The sequence below is a fragment of the Aegilops tauschii genome, chromosome 2, assembly GCF_002575655.3.
Source record: "Aegilops tauschii subsp. strangulata cultivar AL8/78 chromosome 2, Aet v6.0, whole genome shotgun sequence".
NCBI classification, from domain to species: Eukaryota; Viridiplantae; Streptophyta; class Magnoliopsida; order Poales; family Poaceae; genus Aegilops; species Aegilops tauschii.
The window spans coordinates 625,145,583-625,162,975 of NC_053036.3; the positions used below are offsets into that span (position 1 = coordinate 625,145,583).

Consider the following 17,393-nt stretch of genomic DNA (forward strand, 5'->3'; position numbering starts at 1 on the left):
AGTCGACTCGACAGAAGCGCGCTCGTGCCGGCACGGACGAGATACTATTTGTTTATTACTAGTACATTTCATTTATATTTCTCTTGGGTGGTCACGTCACGGTACGAGCGGCATGTCGCGCGCAGTGGCAGTGGCAGCGGCAGTGCACTGATGAGTGGACGTGACATGATCGGCTCCGTACCCCGTACTCTTTTTCCTTTTCTTTATTTAGTGCGCCGTGCTGTCACGTACGCTAACGCTGTGCCCGTGTGCTAATCACGGCCCGGATTAGGGGGAGACAACGCTGTTCGGAGGACGGCCGGTCACCGGTGCTGTGGCTCGTGCGGCGAGTGGTTGCGGCAGGCAGGTGACACGAGTTAACTAACGACCGGCCGCCCGCCGAGTTTAGCACTCTACGAGGTACTGTAGTAATAAAGACATTAATAAACAATGGTTATCATATCCGTCGTCCGTTTTTTGTGGTCTTCGCCGCCAAAGATGCCGCCATCATGCGAAAATTCCACCCTTTGCCGGGCAAAAAAAAAAAACGTCGAAATTCCGCCGGCTTATCGTATTAGTCCCGCGGCCGGCAGCTCGACACGAGGATGGGGCGCTTTAGCACCGCTTTATCGCGGCGGCGACGAGTCGTGTTGGCTAAACTGTACTGGCAAAGAGAGGAGAGTACGCATGCACAGTGCTGGGAGAAAGGCATCGCATGATGGACGGATGGATGCGTACGTGCACCAGGCGTCACGTACACGGGCCATTGAAGGAATCGCTCGCTGCTCATCTCGATGGATGGGCGGCATCTATTCCGGTGCGGCTCGGCTCGGACGAACGAGGTGGAAATATTTTGAAAAACGGCACGCAGAATCTGGTGGGAGGGAGGGACTGGACAAGCACGTCCGAGCAGCGGTGGGCTGTGGGCTGCGTGGCCTGTGACTGCGCGCCTCACAGGCGGCCTGGCCCACGCCGCAGAGATACCACCACGCTGGTACTGCCAGTGCTAGTGTGATGAGGGAGCGGGCGGTGGCAGGGTGTATCATCTTGTGCCTGTGGCATGCATTACGGGGGCGGGGTTACGGGCGGGCGCCCGACAGCGGCTTACATGAGCCCATAAAATACGGCTTTTTCGAAAACCCGCTTTCCAACTTTCCTCTCTCCTCGGCCTCGCTTTATTCAAAACTCTCTACCCTTCTCTCTCCTCTGCACTGTGCACACGCGCACTCCCACTCGCACTCGCACTTGCGCCTCCCAGTCTCATCCCGCTTAAATGCCCCGGACCTAATCATTCCCACCCCTCCCCTCTCCCCTCTCTCTCTCTCTCCACCCCCACCCTCCTGGCCGGCCACCATGGCGATCTCCGAGCTCGGCTGACCTGACCGGACGAGATGAGGTAGGCGCGTATCCGTGTTTATTTGATGCCGCCTCCTTGCTTTTTATCCGTGTGGTTTCGAGGGTGGCGGGCGTCTGACGCGGTGGCTTTGGTTGCAGAATGCGGCGGATTTGAGGATGGGGTTCCGCCGGGCGGATTCGTGAGAGGGGTCCTTGGTTTTTGGTGTTGGTGCTGCGGGTGCGGGGGAGATGAGCTCCTCGTCAGGGGCCAGCCTTGGCGGCCAGCCGCCGCCGCCGCCGCCCGCCGCGCCGCCGGAGGAAGGTCAGTGGGTCGCTAGGTCTTGTTGTTTGGTTGGTTCTTTATTGCTTGCTTGCTTGCCTGCTGCGTGCGTGCGTGCGTGCTTGGCCTTTCTTCTTCCCTTGGTTTGTTTATTAAGCTTGCTGTGCGTCCGTGCGTGCGGGTGCAGAGAAGAAGAACCTCAACTCGGAGCTGTGGCACGCATGCGCCGGCCCGCTCGTCTGCCTCCCCACCCTCGGCACGCGCGTCGTCTACTTCCCGCAGGGCCACAGCGAGCAGGTCAGCTCCGCCGTCTCCCGCCACTCCCCTCTCTCCGCTTGGTGTTTCGCTCGTAAAACCTGCGTGCGTGCAACGTTCTTGGTTTATTGCCTGCGTGGGCGTTCTTCTGTGCTGTTTTCTAATGCGCTGCGTCGTGAAGGTGGCGGCGTCCACGAACAAGGAGGTGGAGGGGCACATCCCCAACTACCCCAACCTGCCGCCGCAGCTCATCTGCCAGCTGCACGATGTCACAATGCATGTACGTCTTTCTCTGCCATGATTTCTTACTCAGATGCGGTGATCCGTGTTGACCTATTGCCTATTTGGGTGCTGCTGGTGCTGAGTCTGGGTGACAATCTGTGCAGGCTGATGTGGAGACCGACGAAGTGTACGCGCAGATGACGCTGCAGCCGCTGAATCCAGTAAGCCAGCCGCTGATGTATATTTCATGATTGTACTAGTTGAAATGGTGTGATGCTGATGGAGTTCGATGTTTTCTCATCTGTGTTGCTGCAGCAAGAGCAGAACGACGCCTACCTGCCGGCGGAGATGGGGATCATGAGCAAGCAGCCGACCAACTACTTCTGCAAGACGCTGACGGCCAGCGACACCAGCACGCACGGCGGCTTCTCCGTGCCCCGCCGTGCCGCCGAGCGCGTCTTCCCCCCTCTGGTGTGATGAGTGTGTTAGCTCTGGCCAGCGTTCCTTTCCTTTTGCATCGTGGGTTTTGGGTCTGCTGTTGCCAATAACAGGTGGTATAGTGTGGTTTGTAGGATTTCACGCAGCAGCCTCCTGCTCAGGAGCTAATTGCGCGGGACATTCATGATGTGGAGTGGAAGTTTAGGCACATCTTCCGAGGCAAGTTTCTAAAATCTCCAGCGTGAAGTCTTCTGGTTTTAAATGAAGTCTCTTAATTAGTTTGGCTTTGAACTGCTATGGTACAGTTTGACTTTCTTACCACTGATGATTGATCAAATCATGTCCTCCCAAACATTTCCAAAGTGCGTGTGCGCACGGAAATATCAACTGTTCGTGCATAATGTTATTTGAGCGTCTCCTTTATGGGGGGAAACAGTCAGTACATGAAGTTCTCTTTAATGGGCTTGCAAAAGAAGAAATTCTTGGAGTAATTACTTGGATAGTTAGTACTACACTGGAACCTGAGTGCAGTACTGGATCGAATATAAGTAACAATTGACAATAATATTTCGTCAGATGTTTTCTGAAGTACTTAAATTGGGAGTCGGGCACTAACAAAATTGCATATGGAGCACTCTAGTCTCTGAACTGGTGTTCACTCCTTCTAACCTGTACAAATGTACTATGTGTTTTTTTCCCCCTTATGTCTTGGGCTTGTATTTCCCATGGAGTATTTTTTTTTGTGTGGATTCTTCAGTGCAGAATATACTCTATATTTTAACTAAAATGCACTTCATTTTGTATCACCATGACTAACAAAGGTTGCCATCACACACATATTAATTGAACAACACTGAAAAGCTGTTTTATAGTACTATTTGTTAACATCGCATATTGTTACCCTTTTATATTAATAATATGCTTATTTTTCACAGGCCAGCCCAAACGACACTTGCTAACTACTGGCTGGAGTGTGTTCGTTAGCGCCAAAAGACTAGTTGCTGGAGACTCAGTGCTCTTCATATGGTTTGTTTACTCTTTATTCTTGTGCTTGTGGAAAAAATTGGACTTGGTAAACAAGTAGGACTTACTGTTTATTTTATGATTTAGGAACGAGAAAAACCAGCTTTGGCTAGGAATCAGGCGTGCCAACCGGACACAGACTGTGATGCCTTCCTCTGTTCTTTCGAGTGACAGCATGCACATAGGGCTCCTTGCAGCTGCGGCTCACGCTGCTTCTACAAACAGCCGCTTCACAATTTTCTACAATCCGAGGTAATTTGGATTGTTTCATTAACATGTGGTGGTGCTACATTTCCTTTTTGTGGTCAAGTCTTACAAAGAAGAATGTTTGTAGGGCATGTCCATCAGAATTTGTCATACCACTCTCAAAGTATATCAAGGCTGTTTTTCACACCCGGATATCGGTCGGCATGCGGTTCAGGATGCTCTTTGAGACCGAGGAATCTAGTGTTCGCAGGTGAAGTAGCGAAATCACAAACTCAATCTTGCTTCTAGATTGTGCTCTTTATCCTTATTGTTCTCTTGGTTGTTTGGTACCATGAAATGTTTGCAGTATGTAATGGCAATGACTAAAGTTACCTCTCTTTTTTGCTGAAGGAAACTGACGAGATATTAAATGAAATACAGGTATATGGGGACGATAACAGAAGTGAGTGATGCTGATCCAGTGCGTTGGGCTAGTTCCTACTGGAGATCAGTTAAGGTAAGAGCTGTCTTTTCCACTTAATGATTTTGTTCTGGAGCGCTGCCTGGTTGGTTCCCCCACTTATCTGCTTTATTTCGTTGCCAGCTGCATTTTGTACTTGCAGTTTTTTTCTTTTTTTGTGCCTTTGATGATATTTCATCTATTCTCTCTTTTATTTCGGTATACCATTCTCTTTCATAACAGAAATTTTGCATCCGTGTTATATCTTCAGATGCTATTGTTTGGTCAGAACAAAATTAGTTATATTTAATCATTGTGTTTTGTGCTTCTTCAAACTGCTTGGAAGTACGAGGATTCACTAAAAAGTATCATTGATGCTGTAAATGTAGGTTGGTTGGGATGAATCAACTGCTGGGGAAAGGCCGCCTAGAGTTTCTTTATGGGAGATTGAACCATTGACAACCTTTCCTATGTATCCGTCTTTGTTTCCGCTGAGGGTTAAGCATCCCTGGTATTCTGGTGTAGCAGGCCTTCAAGGTACTATTTAGTCATTGTTCTCTATATTGAGTCTGGCATATCTGATTTTTGGAGCTACATCATTGTGTGTTTGCTATGTGCGTGGCACCTAGAATCTAGAGCTCTTTTTGTACATTTAGATGGCATTCAAATCACTGCACTTGCTACATTATAACAAGAATAACATAAGTCAATGATAACATGGAATCAAGATTACCTTCACTAACCTTTGGTTCAATGCTAAGTAGTGGAGTAATTGGAACTGTGTATCTGTAAGACTGGAGCCTTATGAGCCTGTAGTGTATGCCATCTGGTGTGTGAACCCCACCTGGTGTCAAAGCATGAGATTTGAAGTTGGAACTTTGAAGCATGTTGATTTATCCGCTGGGAACGAATGTTATTAGTGATGTGATCTAATAATTTGTTTATTCATCTTGATATATGCAGCAACTGAAGTTTGTATTCCGCTATCCTTTATTATTAGTAGTGCAAGTAAGATTAGTGTACGTGAGATCTTATTTATTCTAAGCAAAGTCAGCCCTTTAAGCGCCAAGGTGGATGAATGATATTCACCAGAGTCTCCATGCATGCTACATACTCCCTCCGTTTCTAAATATAAGTCTTTTTAGAGATTCCAATATGAACTACATACTGATGTATATAGACATATTTTAGAATGTAGATTCACTCATTTTGCTCCGTATGTAGTCCGCATTGGAATCTCTAAAAAGACTTATATTTAGGAACGGAAGGAGTAGATTGCTACACATTTTAGATTTTCTTTTGCATGTTCCCTTCCCCGGACCCTGCGCAAGCGGGAGCTACGTGCACCGGGCTGCCTTTTATGTTCTTGTCATTGGAAATTACACTAATCGGTTTACTTCTGTTTTTCTTTCTAGCCTTTCTTATTCACATATTCCTTTATTAATTATTGTATTTCACTTAAGATGACAGCAATGCTTTGATGTGGCTGAGAGGAGTTGCTGGAGATGGAGGTTATCAGTCTATGAACTTTCAGTCACCTGGTATTGGCTCCTGGGGACAACAGAGGCTCCATCCTTCTTTGCTGAGTACCGACCATGATCAGTACCAAGCTGTAGTTGCTGCTGCTGCCGCCGCCTCCCAGTCTGGTGGTTATATGAAACAACAATTCCTAAACCTTCAGCAGCCTATGCAGTCGCCTCAAGAACACTGCAACCTCAACCCGCTCTTGCAGCAACAGATCTTGCAGCAAGCAAGCCAACAACAAACCGTTAGTGCTGATAGTCAGAATATTCAGGCAATGCTGAACTCAAGTGCTATGCAGCACCAACTTCAACAGCTCCAGCAACTGCAGCAGGTGCACCAGGTGCAGCAGGCGCAGCAGGCTCACATTGATCAGAAGCAGAAGATTCAATCAGATCAAACATATCATGTTCCTACTAGTGCGTCTCTCCCAAGTCCAACATCACTACCAAGCCATCTGCGTGAAAAATTTGGCTTCTCTGATCCTAATGCTAATTCGTCAAGCTTCACCACTTCTAGCAGCAGCGACAACATGCTGGAATCGAACTTCCTTCAGGGGAATTCGAAAGCTGTAGACTTGTCTAGATTCAATCAGCCAGTAGCTAGCGATCAGCAGCAGCAGCAGCAACAACAGCAACAGCAGGCTTGGAAGCAAAAGTTTATGGGTTCACAATCACTGTCTTTTGGGGGCTCGGGTTTGCTTAGCTCACCCACAAGTAAAGACGGTTCTCTTGAGAGCAAAATTGGTTCTGATGTGCAAAATCAGTCCCTTTTTAGTCCTCAAGTTGATTCTTCCTCCCTACTGTACAACATGGTGCCTAACATGACTTCAAATGTTGCGGATAACAACATGTCTACGATTCCTTCTGGATCAACATATCTGCAAAGTCCCATGTATGGTTGTTTGGACGACTCTTCTGGTATATTTCAGAATACAGGAGAGAATGACCCAACAAGCAGAACATTCGTGAAGGTAGTTGTATTACGTTGTGTCTTTTTTACATCAAGTATAAATCCTTTCTTATGGAATCGTTACATATTTTGCAGGTTTATAAGTCAGGATCAGTGGGGAGGTCCTTGGACATCACCCGGTTCTCCAATTATTCTGAACTTCGGGAAGAACTGGGTCAGATGTACGGCATTAGGGGTCAGTTGGATGACCCCGATAGATCAGGCTGGCAGCTTGTATTCGTCGACAGGGAGAATGATGTGCTTCTCCTTGGAGACGACCCTTGGGAGTAAGAAACCACTTTTTAGAATGTTGATTTCCTTTATTCCTGAAGGGTTACTTATATCCGTGTTATAAATTCAGGTTGCTACAATGTATGATGCATTTTTGTGTTTTTCGCTTTGTCTTAGGTGATAATTTTTTACATCACATAGTTTTATGTTTCTCTTATGTGTGCTAAAATTTTGGATCGCATAGTATAGGAGATGGTATTTAGTTGCCACAAAGTAGTATGTTTCTCTATATACTTAATTGTGATGGCTTCGTGTTGCTAAACTTGGTTTTCTGCTAACTGCAGTTCATAGCTTATCAAGACACGTTCTAGGTTAAATGTGTATGCCTTCTGCATCTAATAGCAAATTAGCAATAATGAATATGCAGAGTACCTGGTATTTTAAGTTACATTCTAGGTTATTTTAAGTTACATTCTAGGTTAAATGTGTATGCCTTCTGCATCTACCAGCAATAATGAGTATGCAGAGTACCCAGTGCCTAATTGATATGGTCTGAGGACACAAGTTACTTTAAGACTGCAGAGTGTGTACAATTCCATGTGTGCTTTATTCTGAACCACATCATCTCCATGTCAATTGTGCAGGTCATTTGTCAATAGTGTATGGTACATCAAGATACTTTCACCAGAGGATGTGCACAAGTTGGGCAAGCAAGGAAATGATCCACGTTACCTTTCCTAAGTGCAAGATCATTGTGCTGTTTCTGGTAATTAATATTGCTCCGTTGTTTACTTACTGTACATACTAATTATTGGATTTTGTCATGATCTCTGTTAAAAAAAATTCAGATCATTATGTTAACGTGTCTATGGTATTTATATTTATAATGGCATGAAAGAATTGGCTTTCAGAGCATTCTGGTCTGGAACCCCTTTTGTGTAGCTACAGAAAGAATTAATTTTCCCCATTTCAGAAAGAAATAAGAATTAAATGGGGGGTGGGGGTGGGGGTGGGGGGAGGGGGGCTCATGATCTTTAACCTATAATAGGGATTCATGGGTGAAGTAGGTTTCCCCATTATTTTCGAGGGCAAGAGTAGGTGTTTGCTCTCAGACTTGACCCCCTGAAAAAAAAAAAACTTTGAAAACAAATAAAGCCACCGTGAAGTGTAGTATTTAGATTTTTGTTGGGTTTTGAGATTTGTCAAGACAGTCGTTTTGGTAGCTGGACAGATAATAAAGCACAAATGTGCAGGAATTATGTCTGACTACGGTAGACCTAAATCTTCTCATACAATTGATGCTTTCAGAGTTAAATAATGGCATAATGCACATGCATCGAAAACTGAACTGTAATCGATATTCTTTGTTTGTTCTGAGCAGTGGACTTCCATGGAGAAAATTCAGATTTTTATGGCATCTCTGTGAGTAGTACATCTCTAGAAAATTCAGATCCCCAAGTAAAATTTTGGGTAGCTTGGCTGGCACAATCTTGTCATGCATTTTGCTATTGTTTTTAGACGTCGGTTGCTTCTACTTCTTTTATCCAGTCAGCACAGCAACTCATTGCCTGCTATCAGAACTTGCTGAATTCTCTCTCAGGAAAAAAAAAACTTGATGAATTATTGTCTTATCAGCTACTCCCTGCAATCCAAGAACTAAAACCACGATACTTATTTTGGATCGGAGGGAGTACTATTTTGGATGTTCATCTCTGTCCACTAACATCTTGACCTGGGCCTACATTTGCAGGATCCAGCGAGGATTCGACAGCACATGGTAGCACCCTTGCTCACGGCGGCACAACATCCCCGGAACCTCCCATCGTCTCATCTTCGTACCTGTCTCTTGTGTGTGCTCCGTGCACGTCTCGAGAGCTCCCCGTCCGTTACCTATCTCCGTCCGGTGCAAGCCACCGACACCATGAACTGATATTTCTGTAGGTTCCTCTTGGGAATCTGTATCGGTTTAACTTTTATCCTAGATGGTTTGTACCCCGCGTGGCGCGGCAGCCCATCTGCCCGTCTGTTCACGCGCCGCATCAAATGTTTCAAGACTATGCTTAGTTGGTACTGTGTTCGGTCGTATTCTATCTATGTATTCGAGACTCCCAGGCACGCTTTCCTTGAAGAACTGCAATAATTTGAATGCAGGAGGATTATTTCGAGTCGTTTTGATGAATTCCTGTCGTTGTTCATTTGCTGCTGCTGCATCCTAGATTTCGCCGGTTTTCATCTCAAGGCTGTGATTCAGTTGGAGCTTTTTATCTGAAGCTTTTTCTCTAAATTGCTATGCCGGATTGCACGATTGGTAGGGATGCTGATGCACAGTTGGAATTGCTGAAGACTCTGGCTATGTTTGGTTTGTGCCCTAATTTACCCTACCAAACTTTGGTTACCACAATTTTAGTTGCCTATGGCGTCTTGCCAACTCTTCTCTCGTTCCTTTCAAAAATCTTGCCAAACTTTTGTATATGGACAACAAAGGATCAATGAATCCCAGCCAATGGTTGGCAAAAATTGGTAGGGCATGAACCAGACATACCCATCCCTACAGCCTGCTTGGAATTAAAATTCTGGGACATGGCGCGTGGAAGGATGGATGGGCGCAACAGGCCTAGTCGGGAAAATACCGTAGCCGTGAACAGCGCTGCGTTGGTCTTGGTGCCGGCGACGAGCCGACGACCGGCGGCTGGGGCGAGTGTGCTCACACGTGTGCGGTCAAGGCAAATGTAGCCGCCGCCCACTGGTGCGCCTTCAGGTGACGGGGGACCGGGAGGTGGCGTGGAGAAGGATCGGAAAATCTGAAAGGGATCAGCTGCGGCTGGCCTGCGCCGGCAGGCTGGCGGCGCACCAACCTTGTTGCGGTTTCCCGGTGTTGCCGGTTCTGAGGCTCGTGTTTGTTAGAGCATCTCTAGCAGATCCTGCAAACCGGGCCGGTTTGCAGGATCTATTTCATATCCCGTCAAATCGGGCGTCTCGGAAAGAATTTTACGGGATTCAGAATTCGCGAGCCCATTTCCTTCAAATCTACAGGCATCGCCCAAGTTTGCCGTCTCCCCTTTTCGTTGACGCGAACCCACTTCTGGCCGTTTCAGTTCCCGCCTCCACTACCCGTCGCCGCTGCCGCCGCAAATCCCCGCCGCATGTTGCTGCCCCCGGTTGCCCCGCGCCGCATCCATTCCGCCTAATTTCTGCCGGCGGGGGTGCCTATTTGTGTTCGCCGGTCGCGGCCGGCGCCGGTGCCTATTTATGTTGTGATAATTACTTGAATTTGAACATTTGTTGTAATGAAAACTATTGTTGCATTGCTTTTCGGACCATATATATATTCATATGTTGAATTTATATTGAGATTCCATTCGGTTAATATCATTGAAATGTGTAAATTTGTTTGATGCTATGCACCTTTTTACGATGCGGCGAGCGCTCCGGCGGAATAGATCCGGCAAACTCGTCACACACGCATTTGAGATATCTGTTCCGGCGACCGGCAGAGCGCTCGCCGCATCGTAAAAAAGTTTTGTGGGCGCCCTTATATGCATTTTGCGGGCCGTCCAGTTGCGAGATTTGCTAGAGACGCTCTTAAAGTTGCGTGAGCGATGGAACTTCTGAAACCTGAACCCTCCTTCCGTTGTTTTTTTTACCATATATAAGATGCAATGTTCGTACTCCCTTCGTCCGGAAATACTTGTCGCCAAAATGGATAGAAATGGATGTATCTAGAACTAAAATACATTAGAACATCTATTTCTCCGACAAGTATTTCCGGACAGAGGGAGTACTTTGTATGACAAAAAATAGCACACCTTTGATTGTACTTTGAAACTTTTCTCATTGACGACAGGTGGTTCTGACCTTACATGTCAGTCCCAGGATGTGTTTTTTTGTTGAAGCCACCGAAAAGGACCCTTTTAGCTGGCAAATGTTCGCCAGCTAGGGTGGCATCCGCGAACTGCTGGCCCGGCAGTTTTAGTGTTGGGAGATGCCATTGTGTTGACAAAAAGAATGACATTTCTTTAAGTTTAGTGCCTCATTCAAAAACTGCCACCGTCCGTGGTCTGTGTGGCGTTCGCTGAGACCATCCCCCAACGAACGTTCGCCATATAACTTTACCGAACAAATGTGTTACGGTATTTTGTCAAAATATACACGCAGACTAATACGTAGTTCAAAAGAAATTCCGAAACTTCACCCAATGGCACCATTTGTTGGTGACTTGTCTTGGCCTGGTCTAACCTCCTGGATTCTTCCGAATCTCGTTGGGATGCTATTTGTTCCTTAACACTAACGGGTGCTACTCCTCATGGAGTTGTTGGATTTCCCCGAAGAGGAAGGATAAAACAGTATAATGGCAGATAGTATTTTCCTCAGTTAAGATCAAAATCTATCGAACCAGTAGGAGGCAACACACGAACAACTTTAGCAGCATCTGCACACAAAAAAATAATTGCTTGCACCCAACAAAGGCAAGGGGGTCACCACTCCCCTTGTTCTTGCCTGCCACAAGGTTAAAAGCAAATAATGATAATAATAGCAAAGATAATGATAGCAAATAGGTAGCAATTATAAGAGCTTGTAAATAAATGGGGAATGGACCCGGGGGCATAGATTCACTAGTATCATCTCTCTCAAAAGCAAGGTAGCGATAGGTAAACGGAATTACTGTTGGGCAATTAATAAAATTACGAACAATTATAATTGTGATCATTCGTGGTATAATCAATACATAGACATTACGTCTGTGACAAGTAGACTGTTAATCCAACAGCATCTATTACTATTACTCCACCCCAAGACCGCTACCCAGCATGCATCTCAAAGTATTAAGTTGATACAAACAGATGTCATCGTATGTTAGCCTCCTCCATATCAATAATGGCACCTATAATTCTCAAAAAGGGTCTCCCAAGTATAATTGGACAAAATGGATTGTATTCAATGTCAAGAACAATAAAGTCAATCGGCACACAATTTTTATTTGCAATTATAAGGACACCATTCACTTTATCCATAGGCTTTTTAATAGTGGAATCCGCTAGATGCATATTTACAGAGCATTTATTCATATTGGTGAAACCGAGAACATGATACAACACTTTTGGCATAGTTGAAACACTATCTCCTATATCACACAAAGTATTCCACTCATAATCTTTTATTTTAACCTTAATGGTGGACTCTCATTCATCATGTAACTTTCTAGGTATGGAAACCTTTAATTCAAGTCTCTCCTAATTGGTTTTAATAAGAGCTTCTACAGTATGTTTCGTAAAAGCTTTGTTTTGTTCATAAGCATTGGGTGTATTCATCATGGATTGAAGCAAGGACATACATTCAGTAAGGGAACAACGATCATAATTAAAATCCTTGTAATCCAAAATAGTGGGAGTATGACTATATACGGAATACATACCTACATTACATTGATGAATTGGATCTATTGTGTATCGCTCTAGGTTGTGAGTGCTATATGATGAATGTCATCCAACACAATATTCATCGCTGATCCAATGCCTATGTTTTTCTTATACTGATCTTTGCTAAGTTACTGCTGCTGATGCTGCTGTTACAATCACTACAAAACTACTACTATAATTGTTTCTGTTACTGTTGCTATTGTTACTACTGCTATCAAACTATCATACTATTGTGCTACTAACACTTTGCTGCAAATATTTAGTTCTCCAGGTGTGGTTGAATTGACAACTCAACTGCTAATACTCATAAATATTCTTTGACTCCCCTTGTGTCGAATCAATAAATTTGGGTGAAATACTACCCTCGAAAACTGTCGCGATCCCCTATACTTGTGGGTTATCAATCCTTTGTTAAAGAGATAGACTGTCACTATGAATCTTCTAGCCAGGGACTATCTCCTTGATAATGGAAACATTCATGCCAGTACTGCTTTTTATGAATCACAATGTGTCGACAAAAATTGATGAATAAAATAAAAGATCTGTTGTCATTGTAGTAGGGGTATCAACGTACAGGAACAATGCGAACTTGACACTCGATGAACAATCATCAGTTGATGAAATGCAGTCTAGTGTCAAGTTATCTCGTTCACACAACGAGAATTGATAGACCTACACAACAATAAAGAAGCTTGCCGCCATCCGTCGGCCCAGCTATTTAAGCCGGTCGGCGTCCTCGCGCGATGATGTGTGATACGTCCATTTTGCATCATGTTTTCTTACTGTTATTTATGATGTTTTTATATATAATAATACTTTTTGGAGTAATTCTAATGTCTTTTCTCTCATAATTTGTAAGGTACACACAAAGAGGGAGAATTCCGGCAGCTGGAAATCTGGACCTGAAAAAGCTACGTCAGGCTACCTATTCTGCACAACTCCAAACAAGTTGAAACTTCACGGAGAATTTTTATGGAATATTTGAAGAATATTGGAGCAAATAAGTACCAGAGGGGGCCCACCAGGTGGGCACAACCCACCTGGGCGCGCCAGGGAGCCCAGGCGCACCCTGGTGAGTTGTGCTCACCCAGGCCCACCTCCGGTGCCCATCTTCTGGTATATAAGTCATTTTGACCTAGAAAAAAATAAGAGAGGACTTTCGGGACGGAGCGTCGCCGTCTTGAGGCGGAACTTGGGCAGGAGCACTTTTGCCCTCCGGCGGAGAGATTCCGCCCGGGAAACTTCCCTCCCGGAGGGGGAAATCATTGTCATCATCGTCACCAACAACTCTCCCATCTTGGGGAGGGCTATCTTCATCAACAACATCATCTCATCTCAAACCCTAGTTCATCTCTTGTGTTCAATCTTGTTACCGGAACTATAGATTGGTGCTTGTGGGTGACTAGTAGTGTTGATTACATCTTGTAGTTGATTACTATATGGTTTATTTGGTGGAAGATTATATGTTCAGATCCAATATGCTATTTAATACCCCTCTGATCTTGAGCATGATTATCATTTGTGAGTAGTTACTTTTGTTCTTGAGGTCACGGGAGAAATCATGTTGCAAGTAATCATGTGAACTTGATATATGTTCGATATTTTGATAGTATGTATGTTGTGATTCCCTTAGTGGTATCATGTGAACGTCGACTACATGACACTTAACCATATTTGGGCCTAAGGGAATGCATTGTGGAGTAGTATTTAGATGATGGGTTGCGAGAGTGACAGAAGCTTAAACCATAGTTTATACGCTATCCCGTAAGGGACCGATTGGATCCAAAAGTTTAATGCTATGGTTAGAATTTATTCTTAATACTTTTCCCGTAGTTGCGGATGCTTGTGGGAGGGTTAATCATAAATAGGAGGTTTGTTCAAGTAAGAACAACACCTAAGCACCGATCCACCCACATATCAAATTATCAAAGTAGCGAACACAAATCGAACCAACATGATGAAAGTGACTAGAGGAAATTCTCGTGTACCCTCAAGAACGCTTTGCTCACTATAAGATACCGTTTTGGCCTGTCCTTTGCCTCAAAAGGATTGGGCTACCTTGCTGCACTTTTGTTATTACTATTATTACTTGCTCGTTACAAAAATATCTTGCTATCAAACTATTCTGTTACTTATAATTTCAGCACTTGCAGACATTACCTTGCTGAAAACCACTTGTCATTTCCTTCTGCTTCTCGTTGGGTTCGACACTCTTACTTATCGAAAAGAGATACAATTGATCCCCTATACTTGTGGGTCATCAAGGCTATCTTCTGGCGCCGTTGCCGGGGAGTGAAGCGCCTTTGGTAAGGAAACATTTATATAGTGTGCTGAAATTTACTGTCACTTGTTACTATGGAGAACAATCCTTTGAGGGGTTTGTTCGGGGTATCTTCACCTCAATCGGAACCACAATTAGCTACCCCTCAACCTACTGCACCTACTGAAAATATTGAATATGAAATTCCTTCGGGTATGATAGAACAACTGCTAGCTAATCCTTATGCAGGAGACAGAACCGAACATCCTGATATGCATTTATGTGGAACAAATTTGTGGATTGTTTAAGCTTGCAGGTTTACCCAGAGATGAAGTTATGAAGAAGGCTTTCCCTTTATCTTTGAAGGGAAAAGCATTGGCATGGTATAGGCTATGCGATGATATTGGAGCTTGGAACTGGAATCGATTGAAATTGGAGTTTCACCAAAAAAAATTATCCTATGCATCTAGTTCATCGTGATCGGAATTACATATATAATTTTTGTCCTCGTGATGGAGAAAGTATCGCTCTAGCTTGGGGGAGGCTTAAGTCAATGTTATATTCATGCCCCAATCATGAGCTCTCAAGACAAATTATTATTCAGAATTTTTATGCTCGGCTTTCTCGTGATGATCAATCCATGCTCGATACTTCTTGTACTGGTTCTTTTATGAAGAAGACTATTGAATTCCGGTGGGATCTTTTGGAAAGAATTAAACGCAACTCTGAAGATTGGGAACTTGACGAAGGTAATGAGTCAGGTATTAAGCTTAAGTATGATTGTGTTAAATCTTTTATGAATACCGATGCTTTTCAAAAGTTTAGCACTAAATATGGACTTGACTCTGAGATAGTAGCCTCCTTTTGTGAATCATTTGCTACTCATGTTGATCTCCCTAAAGAGAAGTGGTTTAAATATCACCCACCTATTAAAGAAGAAATTAAAGAACCAACACTAGCTAAGGAAGAAACTATACTTTATAATTTTGATCCAGTTGTTCCCACTGCTTATATTGAGAAACCACCTTTCCCTCTTAGGATAAAGGAACATGCTAAAGTTTCAACTGTGGTCAACAAAAGTTATATTAGAACACCTAAACCAGATGAACAAATTAAAGTAGAACCTAGTATTGCTATGGTTAAGGATCTCTTGGAAGAAAATGTAGACGAGCATGTTATTTACTTCTGTGAAGAAGCTGCTAGAATTGCCAAACCTGATAAAAAGGATAAACACAGACCTGTTGTTGGCATTCCCGTTGTCTCAGTTAAAATAGGGGATCACTGTTATCATGGTTTATGTGACATAGGTGCTAGTGTGAGTGCTATTCCCTACACCTTATACCAAGAAATTATGAATGACATAACACCCGCAGAGATAGAAGACACAGATGTTACTATTAATAAACTTGCTAATAGAGACACTACATCACCAATTGGAATTGTTAGAGATGTTGATGTCTTGTGTGGGAAAATAAAATACCCTACTGATTTTCTTGTTCTTGGTTCCCCACAAGATGACTATTGTCCAATTATGTTTGGTAGACCTTTCTTGAACACCGTTAATGCTAGAATAGATTGTGAGAAACAAACTGTCGATGTTAGTTTTGGTGATGAGTCTCATGAATTTAATTTCTCAAAGTTTAGTAGAAAGCTTCATGAAAAAGAATTTCCTAGTAAGGATGAAATAATTGGTCTTGCTTCTATTGTTGTGCCTCCTACTGATCCACTAGAACAATATTTGCTAGACCACAAGAATGATTTACATATGCATGAAAGAAATGAAATAGATGATATTTTCTTTGAACAACGTCCTCTGCTTAAACACAATTTGCCTGTTTAAACTCTAGGAGGTCCTCCTCCACCTAAAGGTGATCCTGTGTTTGAATTAAAACAATTGTCAGACACTTTGAAATATGCTTATCTTGATGAAAAGAAGATATATCATGTTACTATTAGTGCTAACCTTTCAGAACATGAAGAAGAAAGATTATTGAAAGTTCTAAGGAAGCACCGAGCTGCTATTGGATATACTCTTGATGATTTAAAGGGCATTAGTCCCACTCTATGTCAGCACAAGATTAATATGGAACCTGATGCTAAACCCGTTGTTGATCACCAACGTCGGTTAAATCCAAAGATGAAAGAAGTGTTAAGAACGGAAATATTAAAACTTCTGGAAGCAGGTATAATCTATCCTATAACTGATAGTAGATGGGTAAGTCCCGTTCATTGTGTCCCTAAGAAAGGAGGTATTACTGTTGTTCCTAATGATAAGAATGAACTTATTCCACAAAGAATTTTTACAGGCTATAGAATGGTAATTGATTTTAGAAAATTAAATAAAGCAACTAGAAAAGATCATTACCCTATGCCTTTTATAGATCAAATGCTAGAAAGATTATCTAAGCACACACACTTTTGCTTCCTTGATGGATATTCTGGTTTTTCGCAAATACCTGTTTCTCAACCTGATCAAGAAACTACCACTTTTACTTGTCCCTTTGGAACTTATGCTTATAGACGTATGCCTTTTGGTTTATGCAATGCACCTGCTACCTTTCAAAGATGTATGACTGAGGGAGTCCTGGATTAGGGGGTCCTCGGACAGCCGGACTATATCCTTTGGCCGGACTGTTGGACTATGAAGATACAAGATTGAAGACTTCGTCCCGTGTCCGGATGGAACTCTCCTTGGCGTGGAAGGCAAGCTTGGCGATACAGATATGTGGATCTCCTCCCTTATAACCGACTCTGTGTAACCCTAGCCCCCTCCGGTGTCTATATAAACCGGAGGGTTTAGTCCGTAGGACAACAACAATCATACCATAGGCTAGC

General features: G+C 43.7%; 1 protein-coding gene across 1 annotated transcript; it reads left to right on the plus strand.

Annotated features, from left to right (window-relative positions):
- The first annotated feature begins 1,194 nt into the window (after window positions 1–1,194).
- LOC109770895 (auxin response factor 12) lies at window positions 1,195–9,060 on the plus strand. Its single transcript, XM_020329612.3, has 16 exons — window positions 1,195–1,375; window positions 1,474–1,636; window positions 1,782–1,891; window positions 2,031–2,129; window positions 2,236–2,292; window positions 2,387–2,542; window positions 2,644–2,728; window positions 3,445–3,535; window positions 3,620–3,784; window positions 3,867–3,989; window positions 4,160–4,235; window positions 4,568–4,715; window positions 5,642–6,672; window positions 6,747–6,937; window positions 7,526–7,647; window positions 8,632–9,060. Exons 2-15 carry the CDS (start codon window positions 1,564–1,566, stop codon window positions 7,620–7,622), a joined length of 2,502 nt encoding a protein of 833 aa, XP_020185201.1. The 5' UTR covers window positions 1,195–1,375; window positions 1,474–1,563; the 3' UTR covers window positions 7,623–7,647; window positions 8,632–9,060.
- Window positions 9,061–17,393: the final 8,333 nt, after the last annotated feature.

What these genes read in the sequence shown, in the direction of transcription:
- LOC109770895 (XM_020329612.3), top strand. Translation starts at nt 1,564, where the DNA reads ATGAGCTCCTCGTCAGGGGCCAGCCTTGGCGGCCAGCCGCCGCCGCCG. An exon ending in GAGGAATCTAGTGTTCGCAG is followed by an intron (nt 3,990 to 4,159) that starts GTGAAGTAGCGA and finishes AATGAAATACAG; the next exon opens with GTATATGGGGACGATAACAG. An exon ending in CAAGCAGAACATTCGTGAAG is followed by an intron (nt 6,673 to 6,746) that starts GTAGTTGTATTA and finishes CATATTTTGCAG; the next exon opens with GTTTATAAGTCAGGATCAGT.